We start from the raw sequence: 17,621 nt of genomic DNA on the forward strand, positions 1-17,621 counted from the left end.
AAATAATGTTCGGCATCGATTTAGGCCGCGCAATAAAAACAAAAAATGGAAAGGATGGCGATAGTCTTGTACCGCGGACGGCGGACAAACAGGTTGGTACAGGGGGTCTCTCTCGCTCTAGTAACCGGGTGTTTCGAGAGTGTTTTTGATTTATTTTCTTCCCTAATACTTTTGATATATTTTCGTGCGCTGTGTCCTCGCTCGCAGCTTGTCGTCCCGAACTCCCGAACTTGTTTCCGAACGTACAAAATAAAGTTACGAATTGTATTCTCTAACATACGCTGCCGCTTACCGTCCTATGATACACAAGCCTGGCCCAGCCCCCGGTCGGTGCCCAGTCGGCCCCCCCGACCGAGCCCTCCAGCGCATCGTCGATTGTTTAGTTAGTTTTTGTTGATTTTGTGTGTGTTAAAGTTTGTTATTTCGCTAAGGATTAGAGCTCACTAGAGGGCTCACTTGTTCACTCCATGTTTGCTGCTCCACACCACGGCCACGAGGCGCCCCTTCGCGTACAGTACTACTTTTGTGTGTGTGGCAGATTAGGGTTTGAATGTTCCGTTTTTTTTTTGTTAATTACTACACAGTTTTCCTACTATTTTGCCCCGTTTGTTCTGTTCTTCTCCGGATGATACGCTTCGCTAGCGATACTCTACGTTTACATTTACAAAACAAGGAATTGAGGGCTAAAAATATGTTCCTTTACTGTGTGTACGGTCGGAAATGAACATGTTTGTCTCGTGTGCAGTTCTTTTGCTCTCTCTGTGGATGTGGTTTAAGGTACTGGTACGATGAGTGATGTGAAATCATTAAATAGCCACGCACTGAAATAAGGCATCATTTGATAGCACACTTTTTGTAAGTAGATCATATGTGGGAATCGCGGTCGATGGAAACCTTGATTGTTTTACCGGTAGGTAAACGTAAAGGAAAAAACCTTTCGGGGTCCCTTTTTGCTCGGTTACTAATTGCTAAACGAGAAATCCTCTTCCGATGGCTTGTGTCCAATGCAAGGGACAAACCATGTAAGATAAAACATAGTAAGTCTGGAATTGTATCTGCGACGGTCCGTGTTACCGTCTACCTCCGGACAAACCGCCCGGCCGAACACAAAACTATGCAAATACTGAACTGGTAATCTTCCGCCGCCTTACTACGCCGCCGTCGGGCCATCCAACGCCGCCAATGGAACTAATGGAAGGTATTCAGTGGAGCTGGTTTGCCGTCTGGGTTCGACGGGAACACCTTTGAAGTCGCGTCTCGTGTTTTTATCTACCTTAAAAGGAGCGCTAACTGAGACACCTTCGGATCGGTATGCGCGTTGTGAGAGGTCCTTTTCTTCGTGCCCAAGATTTGCGTTCCTGTCTGATTAGACACCAACCGAGCAACCCCGTATTCGTCACCGCGTCTAGTGGTGCTTTCGACTTCGTTGATTCGTAACGGAGGTTTGAAAGCATCCAAAACAAAAATTTTTTACGTATGGTGAGAATCACTACACGCGTTTCAATTTCCAACCCCTATTTTGATTGCGGCTTTCAGCTTCGAAGGCTGTTTTTGCGTAGCTTAAAATCGTAAAAACAATCACATCGAACTAAGTCAGAGATCAAAGGGCTCATCGAAGGAACGGAAGTAGGGCGCGATATAACTGCGTCCATCTCACCGGGCGTTCCTGGCAGACGCCGCCAGCGATGGCCCGCTCCGTGGCGCCGCCAGACGGCGGTGCTGCCATCGGGAAATAAATTAAATAAATTATCCAGACGTGAAGCGACGATGGTGTCCTCGTTGGCGCGGACCGGCGGCTATGGTGGAATGGCGACTCCTGGTTCCGTGGGGCGTCGATAAATAAGGAAATAGAAGAGTAAGTCTTATCTGTTAGCGCTGCCTGTAGACGTGGTGGTGGTGGCTGCGCGTCGCTGTCGCTGTCGCTGTCGCTGATTAGCTGCCGTCAAACTTCCGTCTGCTGTACGGTGTTGCTCCACTTGACTTTCTGCTGGCCGCGTGGCTTGGAAGTGCTTGCTGCGCCGGAACCTACGCTGCTGCCGGCCCCGGAAGAGCCCCCCGATACGTTCGCCGCCGCCGCCACCGGCGAGGGGCTGCCGTGGTGATGATGATGATGATGGTGATGATGAAGCTGCTGCTGCTGCTGTGGCGGCTCCTGTTCGTACTCGGAATCATCGATTTCGCAAAGCTGCGTCGATAGATCGCTGTTCGAGTGATTGGAGCTGTTCAGGGTGCGGGAATGGCTTAGCAGAGAGCTTCCTTCGTCTGCCGGGAGAGAATCAAACGAATGAATTAATCATTCGTGGCAACGCTTGGTGCACGAGGAAAGGGCCCGCCGAAGGCCAACTTACCGGTTTTTAACACTAAATCGATATCACTGGGTTCGCGGCGGTTGCGGCGCGTCTGGGGGAACCCGTACGACTCGACGTCCTCGTCCTCGTCGGACTCGACCAGCTGGTGGCGGCCGACTTCGAGCCCGTTCAGCGGCTTCCGGCCGGTCAGTGGCACATTTTCGCCCTCCGTTTCGCTCTGTATGTTATACTTCGGCAAGTAGCTGTTCGGATGACGCAGATAACTATCAGCTGTGCCGGTTGAAAGGAGTAAAACAAGAAAAAGAACATTTAAATCATGTGACGGACGGAACGTGGCACACGGAACTAAAGGACGCGGGCATGTCGATGGCATTCGAAAGGAGTACGCTACTTACGTGTATGAACTTTTAAAGGCACTGCACGGCGGCGGCGATAGTGGTAATTGTTAGTGAGAAATAGGCGAGAGCGTTAGTGGGCGCGCTTGGTTGAGGACGAAACCTGGGACCGGTGGGTCGCTTACCTGTATTAAATCTATAATCCTCGCTGCCACTGTCGAGCGGGTTCAGACATGGTATGGAGGTGTTCTGCTCGAATCCCAACGACAGCGGCTGCTCACTCTGATCGCACTCGGAATCGTCCACGAACTCCGACTCGTTGTCCTCGTTCAGCGTTTCGATGTCGCGCGTCGAATCGACCGGCCCTAGTACTGCGAAGAGAGGCGGAAAAAGAGAGCGAAAGAGATACTGATCAGTCACGTATAATAAAGAACCTTTTTCGATATTTTAAGGTAATTAAACGCTTGAGTTATGCAATCTGCATGACACCAAAATGTTTTAATGTTTTAAATTTCTGATAAAAATTATTCTAATGAATTGAGTGTAAAAAAGGATATAAGATGCTCGAGGAGCTTTACCTATTGAAATAGAACTTAATTTAGAGTCTCTGCTATGTATTGCTCGAACGAAAGTGTTCTCTAAACTGTTCTTCTCCCAGATAACCTTGTACTAAAGGGGTCTGTAGCGTTAAATCCCAATTTTCTAAAGTTAGTTTGTGACCCACTTTTCCCCATAGTGCTGGCCGACTGGCCGGGTACTTACTCGGTGGTAGCAGATTGTTTTTCGGGTGCGATTCGTTGCTTTCGTTGCTGTGGAAGCTGGACGAGTCGGGCACTTCGCTGCCCGGGACCTCGGTGATGTTCGGCAGCGGATGGTGCCCCCGGCCGACCCAGTCCGAGCAGTCCCAGTGGTAGGCGGCCCCGCCGTGGTGCGTTCCGGCCGCCGGGTCGTCGAAGCTGTGCGGTGGCATCAGCATCGTCGGCGAGTGCTGCGTGTTGAGTAACCGGCCCGGCAGGATACCCATCTGCTGCATCGGTTTCAGCTGCATCGGCGAGGCCCGCAGATGGGCCGGATGGGGGGCTTGCGGCAGCATGGCCATGGGTGGCTGCTGAAGCAGCGGCTGCTGCTGCTCGAGGGCCGCACTCGGGCTGAGGCGCTTCAGATCGTTGTTGATCTTGTCGGTGAACGTTTGCAGCTGAATCTGCTCGGTCCACTTCTGCTTGTGCAGTGACTCGGTGTCGCTCGAGGTGTTGGCGCCGCCGCTCGCATTGATGTTGACCATCTGCTGCGTCGGCCGCACCGTCGCCTTCCGGTACTCGGGCGGCACGTTCTCCAGCTCGTCCCCGGCCGACCCGTAGCTGCGGAGCGTGTCCAGGTTGTTGTACTGGAGCATCGCGCTGCACGTGTACAGGTGATGCTCGGCGGCGGTCGCATTGTTGCTGGTCGGCGTGTACGAAACCGGCCGCTGATCGCGCTGGATCTCCAGGTTGCTCATCTTCGAGCCCCGCTTGTACGCTCCGGCCGCCTCCGACACCGGGTTCAGCACGATGCCCTTGTTCGCCTCGTTGTTGATCTTCTCGTGCCGGTTCGAGCGGCGCTTCTTGCGGCATACGCACACCACACCCCAGATCACGACCACCACCAGCACCGTCCCGATGACGCTCGCCACGATAAAGAAGATCTCCGGTTTCACCTTCTTGAAGATCGTCAGCGGATTGGTGTACAGTGGATCGCCACAGCTCGCTCCCGTCATTTCGGGCGGACAGATACACCGGAAGCTGCCCGCCTCGTTGATGCACGTGGCCCCATTCCCGCACGGTTGCTTCTCACACTCGTCGATATCGGTCTCGCACGTCGTGCCGCTATAGCCGTGACACATGCACAGCGGTCCCTCGTCACCCTCCTCACAGACCCCACCATTTCGGCACGGGTTCGGCGTACAGAAGCGCCCGTAATCGCACCGCTTGCCCGACATCCGGGCCGGACAGTCGCACGTGTAGTTCCCGAAGCCCACCTTCGAACACTTGCCCCCGTACAGACACGGTGAGGAGGCGCACGGATCCAGGTCCTCCCGGCAGTACGGGCCGGAGAACCGCGAATGGCACAGGCACTCAAAGTTGCCACCGCCCACATCCTTACAGGTGCCTCCGTTCCAGCAAGGTTGAGTTCCGCAAACCCCGAGCGGTACCAACACTGACGAGGCGTCGCAGCTGAACTCCACGTTCGCGAACCGCCTCAGGCTGGCCACGGAACTCGCACCGTTCATGTGCAGCGGCACCGGTATCTTCGACAGCCGGATGTCATCCATGCAGCCCACGTACCCCCGCTGCACATCCTCGAACCCGAGCACGGTCGGGTGCTGTTTGACTTCGGCCCCGAAAAAGATATCATCCGATTGCAGGTTCAGCACACCGTTCACTCCCGGCGCATTACCCTGCGCTACGTGCTTGCCATCAACGAACAGCTTCGCACTGTTGCCCTCCCGCTCGAGGCGCACCTCGTGCCACAGTCCGTCCGACACGAAGATGCTGGTCACGCTGACCAGTCCCTCGCCGGATCCCAAGTCGAACCGGTACTGAATCACGCCGTTCATGATCTCCAGCACGTTAAAGTCCACCTTGCCGGCCGAGTACATGATGTTGCCGGTCGGCTGCACGGTCCGGAGCCGCAGGCTCAGCACCAACTGGTCCTCCAGGTGCTTCCGTGCGATCTCCTTCTCGATCCGGTATTGGGCGTAGCTCTTGCCACCGAACGATACCGGGTTCCGCGGTACGTAGCACGTTTCGTCGTTGCAGAGCGCAATGTCCCGGTCGCACTTGGGGCCCGCGAACCCTTCCCGGCACGCACAGTGATAGCCCTGGTCGGACGAGTCCGGGATGCACGTTTTGTAGGCCGGACACGGCGACTTGGAGCACTCGTTGACCGCGTGTTGACACTTGTCACCCCCGTAACCCTCACGGCACAGGCACTCCATACGGTGTGAGTGGCGAGCCGACACGAAGCTCGTCACGTCCGTCGACACCGGGTGGATGAGGCGCGGATCAAGCACGATCCGATCCTCACACTCGCCGTGGATGCAGAAGTTGGGCAAACACTTCGATTTGACCACCTCATCGATCTGCAGCTTCGTGGCGTCCTCGATCTCCTCCAGATTCTCGTCGATCGCCCGCCGGATCTCGTGGGCCGTGTAGTAGCCGGTGGTAGCCGGTTGACCCCTGCGTACCGTAAACAACACATCCAGATCGCGGACAGCGTTGCGACGGGATCGCTCACCGTCCTGCCGCGTTACGTTCGCTAAACCGGCGAGTCGGCGTACTCGGTGCTGAATCAGGTTCAGTTCGTCGCTCGACGGTTGCACCGAAATGATGATGATGTCCTTGATCTTGCAACCGATCGCGTTGCGCACTGAACGGATGAAGCCCTTCCGGTGGCTCAAAACGAAGCCCTCGGGCGATACCTTCAGGAAGCGCACGACGACCGCGTTCGTGAGCATCTCGTCGTTGACCAGCTCGACCGCCACCTTGACGATCGTGAATGAGGAGAATTTGCCGTCCGTTACGGTCACGTTGACCCGATAGTCGCCTACGTCGAGCCGGGGATACGCGTACAGCACACCATCATTGCGCGAGATGTTGAACAGGTTCGTGGGCGAGTAGAGCACTCCGGCGGTCGGGGCCAGCCCGTACGACAGCGTGTCGTACTGATCCTGATCGGCGGCGTGCACCTTCCCGATCACTCCGCCCGGGTACTCGTCCATGAACGAGTTGATCGAGATGTCGAGCGGCGTGATGACCGGCGGGTACTGCGACTCCTCGATCACCTTCACCAGCACCCAGGTGTCGGAGTAGAGGGGCGGTGTTCCGTTGTCAAACACGCGCACCTGTAGCTGGTAGCTGTCACGGATCTTACTATTGAACCGGGTCGCCGTCCGCAGGATCCCATCCTGCTCGATCCGGAACGAACCACCCTCATTGCCGGCCCGGAAATCGAACGTGTAAGGCGCGGCATTCGGAGCCGTATCCGCATCGGTGACGTCGAACTTGAGCAGCGTGTGTCCGAGCTGCTTGTCTTCCTGCACCACGGCCGTGTAGTTGTGTTGGGCGAACAGCGGCGGGTTGTCGTTCGCGTCCGAGATCTCAATGTTCACCAGCACGTACGCGGTCAGCGTCGGAACGCCGTGATCGCGGGCCTGCACCTCCAGCACGTAGTTTGAGATCGACTCCCGATCGAGTGTACCGGCGACGGAGATGTACCCGGTGTCTGGTTCGACCGCGAACTGCTCCATCCGATCGCCCCGTTCGATCGTGTAGCTTACCCGCCCGTTCTCCTCCGCATCGAGATCGTTCGCACGGACCTGCAGTATCCGATCGCCTCGCTGGGCGTCCTCGCGGATTCGGGCGTTGTACGAATTTTGCGTAAACTGCGGATGATTGTCGTTGCTATCCGTGACGGAAATGTTCACCGTGGCCAGGTTGCTGAGCGGTGGCGTCCCACCGTCCACGGCCTGGATCGTGAGGAAGTAATCGCGGGCGCGCTCGTAATCGAGCGTATCCGCCAGTGCCAGAATGCCGGTGCGGTTGTTGATCGTAAACTTGCGGTGCTCGTTTCCACCTATGATCGAGTAGCTGATCTCCGCGTTGATGCCGGTGTCCTTCGAAGTGGCCAGCACCTTCAGGATTTCCGAGCCGATCGAATTGATTTCCGGCACCGACGCAAAGTAGTGCTTCGACGTGAACTCGGGCGGATTGTCGTTGATGTCCTGCACGTTGATGATCAGCACGGCAGCGTTCGAGAGGGCCGGGTGGCCTAGATCGGTCGCCGAGACTGACAGATTGTACACCGCCTTCTGCTCCCGGTCGAGCGGTTTCGCTAGCGTCACGATACCCGATTCGGGCGCAATCAGGAAGTGATCGCGGTACGAGTCGAGGAATGCGTACTTGATCTTCCGGTTAACGCCGATGTCGGCATCCGTGGCATGGATCTTCGTGACGAGTGTACCGACCTCGGCGTCCTCGGGTAGCGTCACACTGTACGGGTTCATCGAGAAGTCGGGCGGATTGTCGTTCAGATCGGTGAGCGTAAGCTCGATCTGTGACGAGCACTCCCAGCCCGGATGATCGCGATCCTGCACGTGTGCCATCAGGCTGTAGCGGGACTGGGTTTCGCGGTCCAATCGGCGCGAAGTCTTCAGCTGACCGGAATCCTTGTCCAGGTTGAAGTCTTCCGAGCCGCTGCCGGTCAGATAGAAGCGCAGCCGACTGTTGGCCGGTTCGTCCATATCGTTGGCCAGCACCTGCAGGACGACGGTCCCGGGGCGGGCTCCTTCGCTCAGTTGCTCCCGGTACCGGTACTTCAAACAGTACGGTGGGTTATCGTTCGCATCCAGCACCGTGATCGAGATGTTGGCCGTGGCCGTGTACTTGCCATCGGTTACGATCACCTTCAGCTCGTACCCGGCCAGGCTTTCGCGGTCCAGTGGCTTCACCACAAACACTTCGCCCGTACCCTTGATCTGGAACTGGGACAGCGCGTCCCCGGCGATGATGTAGTACTCGACAGGCGTCTTCAGATCCACGTCCCGGTCGGTGGTCGAGATCTGGAGCACCACCGTACCGGGCAGCGCATCCTCACTGACCGTCGCTTTGTAGTGGTCCTCGTTGAACACCGGCGGACAATCGTTGTAGTCCTTCAGCCGAATGATTACCGTCGAGCGGGTCGTGTGCTTCGGTTCCCCGTTGTCCGTCGCCAGCACCTGGAACTTGTAGTCCTCACGGCGCTCCTTATCCAGCGTCACCAGCGTCGTGATCCAGCCAGTATGTGCGTCCACGTCGAAGATGTTCACGATGTCACCTACATCGGGCGAAAGGGCGTACCGAATGTCCCCGTTCGAGCCACTGTCCGCATCGCGGGCCGTCACTTTCATGACGGCGCGGTTCTTGTCGATGTTCTCGGCCAACGTGAACGAGTACGGGTTGCTCTCGAAGATCGGCGGGTTATCGTTTTCGTCCTGCACGTGCAGCACAATCTCCGTAACGGCCGTCAGCGGCGGGCTCGAGTCCGTCTCGGCCAGGATCGCTATCAGGTGGGCGTCCCGTGTTTCGCGGTCCAGTGTTTTCGCCAACCGCAGCTGGCCGGCATCGTTGATCGAGAACTGCGGCTCGTCCAGCTCGCCGGTCAGGATGCGGTAGCGTGCGGTCACGTTTCCGGAGAGTCGTAACCGCGTGATGACCGTGCCGGGCAGGGAGCTTTCGGAGAGGAACAGTTTGCGGTCCTTCTTCTCGAACAGCGGCGGATTCTCGGCCGAGCTCATGATGTAGATATCGATCGGTACGTCCGCGTACAGCGACGGAGTTCCGCCGTCGTGGGCCCGAATGAAGAACTGGAACAGTTGGTTCTCTGGTTTGGGTTGAAGATTTGTGCAGTTTGCGCGTTAGTTTAATGGAATTTCAATCAACTGTTGAGAAACTATCCAACTTTGATTTGATTCTTAGTTTAATCCATATTTCTTCATAGAAAATAGATATCATCAATCGAAGTCAGTTCTTTGCGAATTTTAAGCTCTTAAGTACGTCTCAAAAAGGTTGACAAGCTGATAATAAGTTTCACCAGGCGCGTGTGACACTTACCCCACTGCACGGCACTCTTCTGCAGGTACAGGCCACCGGTGTTTTCGTCGATACCGAACAGCTCCCGGATGCCGGTGTTCTGCGAGTCGAAGATGGCGTACCGTACGACGGCGTTCTGGTTCTCGTCGGCATCGAGCGCCCGGACGCGGTAGAACGTCGTGTTGACGGTCAGGTTGCCCTGGATCAGCGTCTTGTACTCGCGGTACTGGAACTCCGGCTGGTTGTCGTTCTCGTCGCCGACCCGGATGCGCACCGTACAGAAGCCAGCCTTGCCGCCGGCATCGACCGCCATTATCGGCACCTCGTACGTGGCACGCGCCTCCCGGTCCAGCTTCTTCTTCGTCACCAGCTCGCCCTTCTCCTTGTCGATCGCAAAGTGGTCCTGCATGTCGTCGGAGATGATGGAATACGCCACCCGCCCGTACTCGCCAAAGTCGGCGTCCGTCGCCTTGACCTACAAAATACCCGGAGAGACCCGGCGAGAGGAAGATAAAGGAAGTCGATTAACGGACGGCGCCTCAAGCGGTATTCTCAGCCTCAGTAAGTGTGTGTGTCAAGGCTTCCCAGCAAAGGTGTTGACGACGACACACTAGCGGTTATCGATCCGCCAGCAGCACGCTCTGGGTCGGGCTTCCATTTTATTTGCCGCAATTTTCCGCGAGCCAGAATCCATTTTCTTCATTTCACCAACATAAACATCCCGCTCCCGGAAAACACACAAAACCGCAGCGGAAAACACCCGAACCGAACGGAGCATAAAATGACCGCAGAATGGGGTCCGCGCGCCCGTTCCGAAATTCACTTACGGTGCAACACGCTCATATCCTTTTCTGTGGTCTCCAGAGTGCGCAGCCCAGCTGCTGCAGCACTGGCACTGTGCGCCGGTGACACAGTTTTGCGGTGGTGTGGCCACCGCAAAAAAACAATATTCACCAAAAACCTTGCACCGGAAGCCCCACCGAGCGCCGAGTTTTGTGCAGGTGTTTGACTTTGCCACGGCTTCTTGCTTCCCGGGCGCAATAATGAGGTTTTTTTTGCCGAACTTCGTTTCGGGTTCGTGAGCTCGATTCCATTTTCCACGAAACGCCAAATAGCAAAATACTTTGGAGCTCTCGGTGGCCGACGACGCGCAGTAATTGTGTTCGAGGGCGCTCGTAACCACAAAATCGGAAGTGACCCGTACGCTCCGCGTTGGTCTTTCTTTCAGAAGCGCGGCGGCAAAAAGTAATCGACGTGGTGTCGAGTAACGAGTTTTGATTGCATACATTTAGGCGAATTTCGTTTCGAGCTCACTTCGGTTCCCTTTGCACCCTAAAGTATGAGGTTACGGAAACTCAGCAGCAGCAGCAACAACGGAACGGGATGGATTATGGTGGCCGTTTTTCCAACGCTTAACATAAATCAGCATTTTTCTCGACATGCCACCACCATACACACATGCACACGGTTTTGATGGCACTCGGAAGGAAATGGTGCAGACGAACAGACGACGACGACGATGACGACGTGTAGCTTAATTGCATCCAATTTGCATTCCTATTTTCTTTGGCACACTTCCGCCGTCCCGTTTAAACCGGAAACTAATGTGCACCCCGCAGGCGGCGGCGGCATTGGGTTGCATTTAAGAGAGCAAGAAAAAGTATTAAACCCACTTCTCGGCCGGCTCGGAGAAAGCGACGTGTGTTGGGGTTTGTCGGGTCGGTCCCTTCGCTCGTGGCATGGTTGCCCTCATTTATTGGCGGTCGGTCGTGATTCGGAAGCGTCGGTGTGCTCGGTGGAGGTTCCGAACTTTTGAGAAACTGCACCCAGCGAGGTTTCATCAGCGAGGAGAGTGTTGCTGGCCCCGGGCGATCCAGTGACACAAGAAACAATTATTTCACAGCAACCAATGCACCCGGTTCGGAACATGCTTCAAATACTGTAAGACACAGACCTTTGGGGGTCTTTGGGGCACACACCGCCAATGTCCTTTCTAGCGAAAAACGCTAGGGCGTGAAATTAGAAACTCGGCCCACTTTTGTTGGATGATACCCGGGACACACTAGAGTGTGATGCCTCGCTGGCGGTCCCACAGCAAACAATCTTGATCCTTGCGAAGGTGTGAACAGGATCGCCTCCGCTTCTGGCTGGAGTGTGCCGTTGTTGTGAAGCCTTTTTTTGCGGTCCCTGTTTATCGCAATTATGCGATACACGGCTTCTGCCTTACCGCAGCAGCAGGAAGTGCCTCTCTGCTAACCCTGCTTGGGGGAGGAACTCCGCTTGGTACATTCACCAAGCCGCAGTTGGCAAAGTGGAGTACACACGGCAACCAGAGGGGGACATAATAGCCCACACCCTTCTCTCTCTCCTTGCACGGTTCGCGTTCCAGGCTTTGTTGTGCTAATTTCAGTGGCAAGCTTTTAACATAAATTAAAGCCATCCTATCAACACAATCAGCGCGGCCGGCCAGTCTGCTGGCGGCTATCTTTCTGACGGCTCGTGGAGCCTCCGTGGTTCGTTCCCCGGGGTCCGTGCTCCGAAAAGATGCCGGTGCCGGTGCCGGGCGGAGCTGGCTTTTAGGAGCGAAGTGAGATAACAACGGGGATCCATCGCACTTACCGTCGTGACGAGGCGGCCGGCGAGCTGGTTTTCGTTCACCTTCGCGTCGTACGTCTGGTGCTCGAACTCCGGATGATGCAGGTTGGCCGGCAGGATGGTGATTTTGACGCGCGTGAAGCTCGTGTACACTCCGTCGGTGACGGACACGTTTAGCACCGACACGTGGCGCTCGGACGCAAAGTTCTGCATGTTGACCAGCGTGATGATGCCGCTGACCGGGTCGATGCCGTACGTCTGCTGCTCGTTGCCCTGCGCTATCGTGTACACCAGCCGATCGTGATCGATGTAGTCCGGGTCGGAGGCCGACACCACCGTGACGAACTGGCCGCGGGATGCGTGCTCTGACAGGACGCAAGAGTACGACGGTTGCTCGAATTTGGGCGGGTTGTCGTTCATGTCCATCACTGCGAAACGGAAGTGGAGTTGGAAATCAGTGAAAAAAGGACAAACAATCGAGCAGGGAACTTTGATAGCGATTTGATAAACTTCGAAAGATAAGATAGAAATTCCTGGACAGCAAACGAAGCGGCAGCGAGATCGCAAGCCAAATGGTCCGGAAGAGTCACAAAACGAGCGTATAAAAATCGGGCGCCGCAAGCCACTTACCGGAAACCCAGACGTGGGCGGTCGAGCTGAGACTCGGCACACCCTTGTCCGACGCGACGACCGTGAAGTGATGATGGCTGAGCGTTTCGTGGTCCAGCGACTTCTTCAGGTAGATCACCCCGTCGACCGGGTCCATGTGGAAGTGTTCGGAGGTGTTCTTGGAGTCCGTTTGCAGGGCGTAGTTAATTACCTGGTTGATGCCTGCAAGCACACACAGAACGGAACGGATTCCGGTTAGGTTCGAAGCACCAGCAGCAGCCACAGACATCGTTTGTCGTAATTTGTCCGGATGTGTGACGTGTTTAATTAAAACGCATGGGGAACGGAGGGACGGACGATCCGTCCCGACGGCGGGCGGAATGTTGTCCTTTTCTTCAAGTGACCCCAGCACCAGCACCAGCACCGGCACAAGCCGCTTCTCGGCACAGCTCGGCCGAAAGCTCATCCTTGTGCCGGTGTTGCCGTCGGAGTGCCGGAAGCACCGGTGAGTCGCGTCGAGGACTCGCGTCCGCGCCCACTAATGGTGTGCGTGGTCGAGAGTGATGTACACTCCGGGGGTTCCGGCGCTCGTCGAGCTGGGGTGATTGCGCAGAGGCGATGCTCCATGGTGTGTGCCGGCGGCGGACGGATAGAAAGTGTCCCGTTGAAGTGGCACGACACGCGGGCCAACGGTAATGACGATTACGGTGCTAAAAGAACGTACGAGTGAGTGGCGGGCGCGCGGTCGGGGCTCGCGGAGTGTTTCTTCGCGGAATAGACACTCAACGGTCTGTGGCGCTCTTCAGACGAAGTCGGATTCGGGGACGTTTGGAACGTTTCTTTTTGTATCCGCCGTAATTGGGCATCACGCTTCACGCGAACTGTTACCTTATTACTCCCATCATGCCAGCCTTGCCAGTGTTGTACATTATTGAACCAGGCACGGGATACTACAGCAAGTGACCTATTTCAGGAGTCATTTCCTCGGGAAATGGCGTCCGGAAGAATGGAGTTAATATACTGAGCTAAGGGGATCGATGGAGAATCTTCCAATTAAAAGCACAAGCACAGGCTCTTCGTCGGCCGTCGGTGGCGGAAAGATAATCGTTATCCTTGTTATCCTTCCGCCTCCGGGCGGGCGGTGATGGAACCGCCGTAATTGAAGTTAATAATCGATGAGAGCGTGGAATTTCTGAACCGGCATCACGAAAACTGTCAATCATCGATTGCCGTTCCGTTCTGCGCCGACACCGTCGTGGGGTTCTCGGAAGGGAGAGGTATTTATGGCCCACAGGACCACTCACGAGGGTGTGGTGTATCGAAAGTGTAATACTTAAAACCTCTAGGGCCCTCTGGGACCGGTGGTCACCGGGCGCCATCGCAAAGCAAAAGATTTTCCGCGCAGCTCCGGAACTGCACCCGAGTGGCTTAATAGCGTTCCATTATTGCCGCTCCGTTGACCAGCCGAGCTGTGGAATCTCCGGGCGCCAGTGGCAGCAGGGTCGTGTTTTTACAAGAAAACGGTACGATCGGAGCGCAAAGAAAAACAAGGGCCAGGAACGTCCCGGAACCGAACCGGAATCCAGAAGAGGTCCAGTTACCGCCAAGAAGAAAAAACACTGTTATTCCGAACACTTTCCCGGCCCGTTCGTTGGCCTTTTTGCCTTCTCGAGGGACGAATTTGCCGGCACGAAACGTTCACTCCGCGCGGTCCTTACCCGTATCGTTGTCCTTGGCCTGCACCTTCAGGATCGCCGTCCCGAATGGGGCCCGCTCGGACACGGTGATGTTGTAGCTGTCCTGCTCGATCTCCGGCGGACAGTCGTTCACGTCCTGCACCAGCACCGAGACGGGCACTTCCGCCGACACACCCGACACACTGTCGGTGGCTCTAATTAAAAGTTCATAACTCTGCCGCCGCTCGTAGTCCAGCTCGTCCACGACGTAGATGGCACCTGCGTTGCGCGATGATCATTTTTTAACCACCCGTATCAGGCCGGCCAACGAGAGCGAGAGAGAGACGATGTCGATGAAGGACGAACGATCCCACAGCATGGTCAACATCCGGCCGTTCAGGCGGTGGAACGAGGATTACGAGCCACCGGAAGACGGCGTCGTGACGGTGTACGGAACGAGATGATCCACGAAATGAACAGCGCCGTGCAGGAAAAAAGGAAAAAAGAAAGAGACACAGAGAGAAAGAGAGGAAAACGCATTAAACATTAGTATTAAAAATTTACAAACGGCCGTCTCGGTTTTTATTATTTGCAGACACATCTTTTGGCAGGCAATTGGGGAAATTTTGTTTGCCCTTGCGGCCAGGCCGACCTGCGCGGTGGCCCGGCCAGCATGCTTCGTTCTTCTTTGCCAACCACAAACATAAAATAACCATTTGCAAATGATGCGGGCCACGGTGCAGTGTGTGTGTGTGTTGCTGTGTGGTGTGTAAGTGTGGTTGTGCTAAATTCAAATGCCACTTTTCATTGCCCATTTTTTGGGTTTCTTTCTTTTGGGACTCGCCAAAATAAAGTGTACTCCGCGCCCATCATCATACTAACGATGAGCGGTTTTTGTGACGAGGTGTTAGCTAAGGTGTGCGCCGTTTGTTCGATTTGTGCGCCGTACTGTGTGATGATTCATGCAAAACGGCAGCAGCTGTAAAGTTTTAGCGACAGGCAGACTTCAATCGTCACTTCCGGCGTGAGATAAAAATAAATAAAATTAAACATAAAAAACTTGCTAAAGCGTGATCGAAAACTGCTGAGTGAATAACAGAATAGATTAAAATGCAAATAATAATAAAGCATCTAAACCGTTGAACAGCATAACAGATGAATCATTAGAAACTGCTGCTAATTACTCTTCGCTCAATCGATTATTGGGAATGTGTATGCGGTATCGAGTGCCGACTCTGATGACATTTCGCCATCCAAACCTCCAAAAACTAACACGTGCCAGTGGGTGAAAGCAATTGTTTCCGTTTCCGACCACAGCAACGTCCAGTATAGTGCATGGCGAACGGGGCGGCGTACCCCAAAAACCGCAACTCGCATTTCCGGCGCAATCGGTTGTCGTCGAACCGGGGCGAACCCCGCACAATCTAAACCCCCGATTAGGGGGAAGGGTCTGAGGACTTTGTGAGGCGCATTATGCGTTATGCGTGGTGTGGTTTCGTTTGCTCATTTGTTGCCCACATCCCGTACATTCCCGGCTACCTCAAAACTGCCCCGGAAGTGATCTCCGGAACACGAACGTGATTTTCACAGACTAGGGGTGCCCGATTTTTGGGCGTTTTACAATACTGGTTTCGGGTGGTTTGCACTGGTTGGCTTTCCAAATAGCGATAGATGAGCTTCACAAAGTTTCATTTGGCATCAAGTTCAACGTTGTTGGAGATGATGGACAAGTTGTCCAAAAATAATCGATTGGAATTCTCTTCATCGAAATTGAATTCATTCAATACCGCTTAAAATCCATTTCATTTGGGCAAGCTGGAAATCCTACTCGATGCCGGGAAAAGAATCAGATGAAGTTACTTCATTTCCTGCCACGGTTTGTATAAAACCACACGAAAAAAACTACGTCAAAATGATTTCCATTTCGCACTGAGATTGAAGCACCATAAAGACCTTGTTCACGTTTTTTTTGCTTTTGATCTTATCGAATAGCGCCGATAACATGCGTTTTATTCATTGTCCTTTGCATACCTTGCATCAATGGCGTGTAGTAAAAAATAAAGAAATCGGTCAATAAACGCGTACGGCCGAATTGTTAAACGAACCGAGGGGCGTGCGTTGTTGCAAATAAATACATTCCGCGTTATTCCAAATTCCTTTCATTTACCCGCATCAATTCCAATTTCCTGCGAAAAAACTGCTTTTAATGCTGGCCGTTGTGCTCGATCACGTTCCGGGGTGTTTTTTTGTGACACATCCGAATGTAACTACACCTCAACACGTGTGTTCACGGCGCCATCGATGAAATGGAACTGTGGCCCAGATTGTGCGCCGAATAGGAATTTGTGCCGCGCACAAATTTATGATCCGAGCAAACGTAACATTTTCAATGTTTTCTTTTTCTGTACCATCTAAACTAATTAAGAAAGGTACGCGAACAGTGATTTGTTAAAATCAAAAACAAAAGTAGAATGCCATTGCCGCTCTATAGTAATCTAAGCCTCGGATAGCACTAAAACAGCATTTGCAAAACACGAACACGAAGAGCCCCAAAAGCTAATGTCCATAAACCGCGATTCGCTCGCCGCCGCCGTTGGCCAAACGCACAACGGTGCCAAACAGAAAAAGGAATTATTTTTCACCGATGATTTAATAAAGCCACCCAAACGACTGCCAAACGTGTTCCGTGCGGTGTTTTGGATGGTACGCTAACAGCATAAATCCTATTAGTTCCTATCGATCGGCCGAGATCCCGCGATGGAGGCCAGTCGGTCGCTGGGTTCGCTCCGTGTAGCTCTTGCTCGCCGGCGGCAACTGATCTCTGATCCAAAGCTAAGCTGCGGAGCTCATGACAGTATCCGCGTGGGGTGGGCCAAACTAACGCCAATAAAAATATGGATTAAAAGGAACGAAAAAGTGTGCCCAAAGGACCCAAACCTGACCGGCCACACAATGGCTCCGATATGGTTCCGAAAGAATGCGGGCGGTGTTAGTGTGGCTCTATCGTAGCGTACATCACGCAACAGTAAAAAAAATCACGAAAGGCTTCGAAAGTATCCGAAGTGAGGAAACGGATTTTCCGTTTGGGCTCTGGGCTGTGGTGGGAATGGTGTGTGAATATTTCAACACTTCGTCGCCGCCACCCAGCACACGCGTGGCGTGAATAAATATGCTACAGCAACGGATCAACGCAAAAAAGCAGTGCGGCGGCGAGTCGGCGCTGCACCGGGATCGCCATCGGAAAAAAGCTATCAAACCCTGCGGAAAGCGGGGACATCGAATGGGATGGGCCAGCAAGCAAGGGTGCCAGACAACGTATCACCACTTTCGTACACCCGGACATGGCGCGCTGCGTGTCAGGATGTGCGTGCGATGATCGTTGAAAACAGGGCACAACAAGTCACTGATCACGTTGGTCAATAAGTAGTGAAGTTAAATCAATTTCACCACTCTGTTGAAAATGAACTGTAACTCGTGTTGAAATTTCTAATA

The 17,621-nt window shown here is 54.2% G+C and overlaps 1 protein-coding gene across 1 annotated transcript in view; it reads right to left on the reverse strand.

Moving 5' to 3' along the window:
• Window positions 1-1,942: 1,942 nt before the first annotated feature.
• LOC128277401 (fat-like cadherin-related tumor suppressor homolog) overlaps window positions 1,943-17,621 on the reverse strand; it is a 78,333-nt gene continuing 62,654 nt past the window's right edge. The window contains exons 13-21 of the mRNA XM_053015855.1: window positions 14,172-14,408; window positions 12,475-12,675; window positions 11,869-12,272; window positions 9,271-9,724; window positions 3,407-9,040; window positions 2,830-3,015; window positions 2,705-2,725; window positions 2,349-2,579; window positions 1,943-2,262 (exon numbers count right to left, since the gene is read on the reverse strand). Coding sequence (XP_052871815.1) covers window positions 1,943-2,262; window positions 2,349-2,579; window positions 2,705-2,725; window positions 2,830-3,015; window positions 3,407-9,040; window positions 9,271-9,724; window positions 11,869-12,272; window positions 12,475-12,675; window positions 14,172-14,408 — 7,688 coding nt within the window. The remainder of the gene's footprint in view (window positions 2,263-2,348; window positions 2,580-2,704; window positions 2,726-2,829; window positions 3,016-3,406; window positions 9,041-9,270; window positions 9,725-11,868; window positions 12,273-12,474; window positions 12,676-14,171; window positions 14,409-17,621) is intronic.

This window comes from Anopheles cruzii, chromosome 2, assembly GCF_943734635.1.
Source record: "Anopheles cruzii chromosome 2, idAnoCruzAS_RS32_06, whole genome shotgun sequence".
Lineage (NCBI taxonomy): Eukaryota > Metazoa > Arthropoda > Insecta > Diptera > Culicidae > Anopheles > Anopheles cruzii.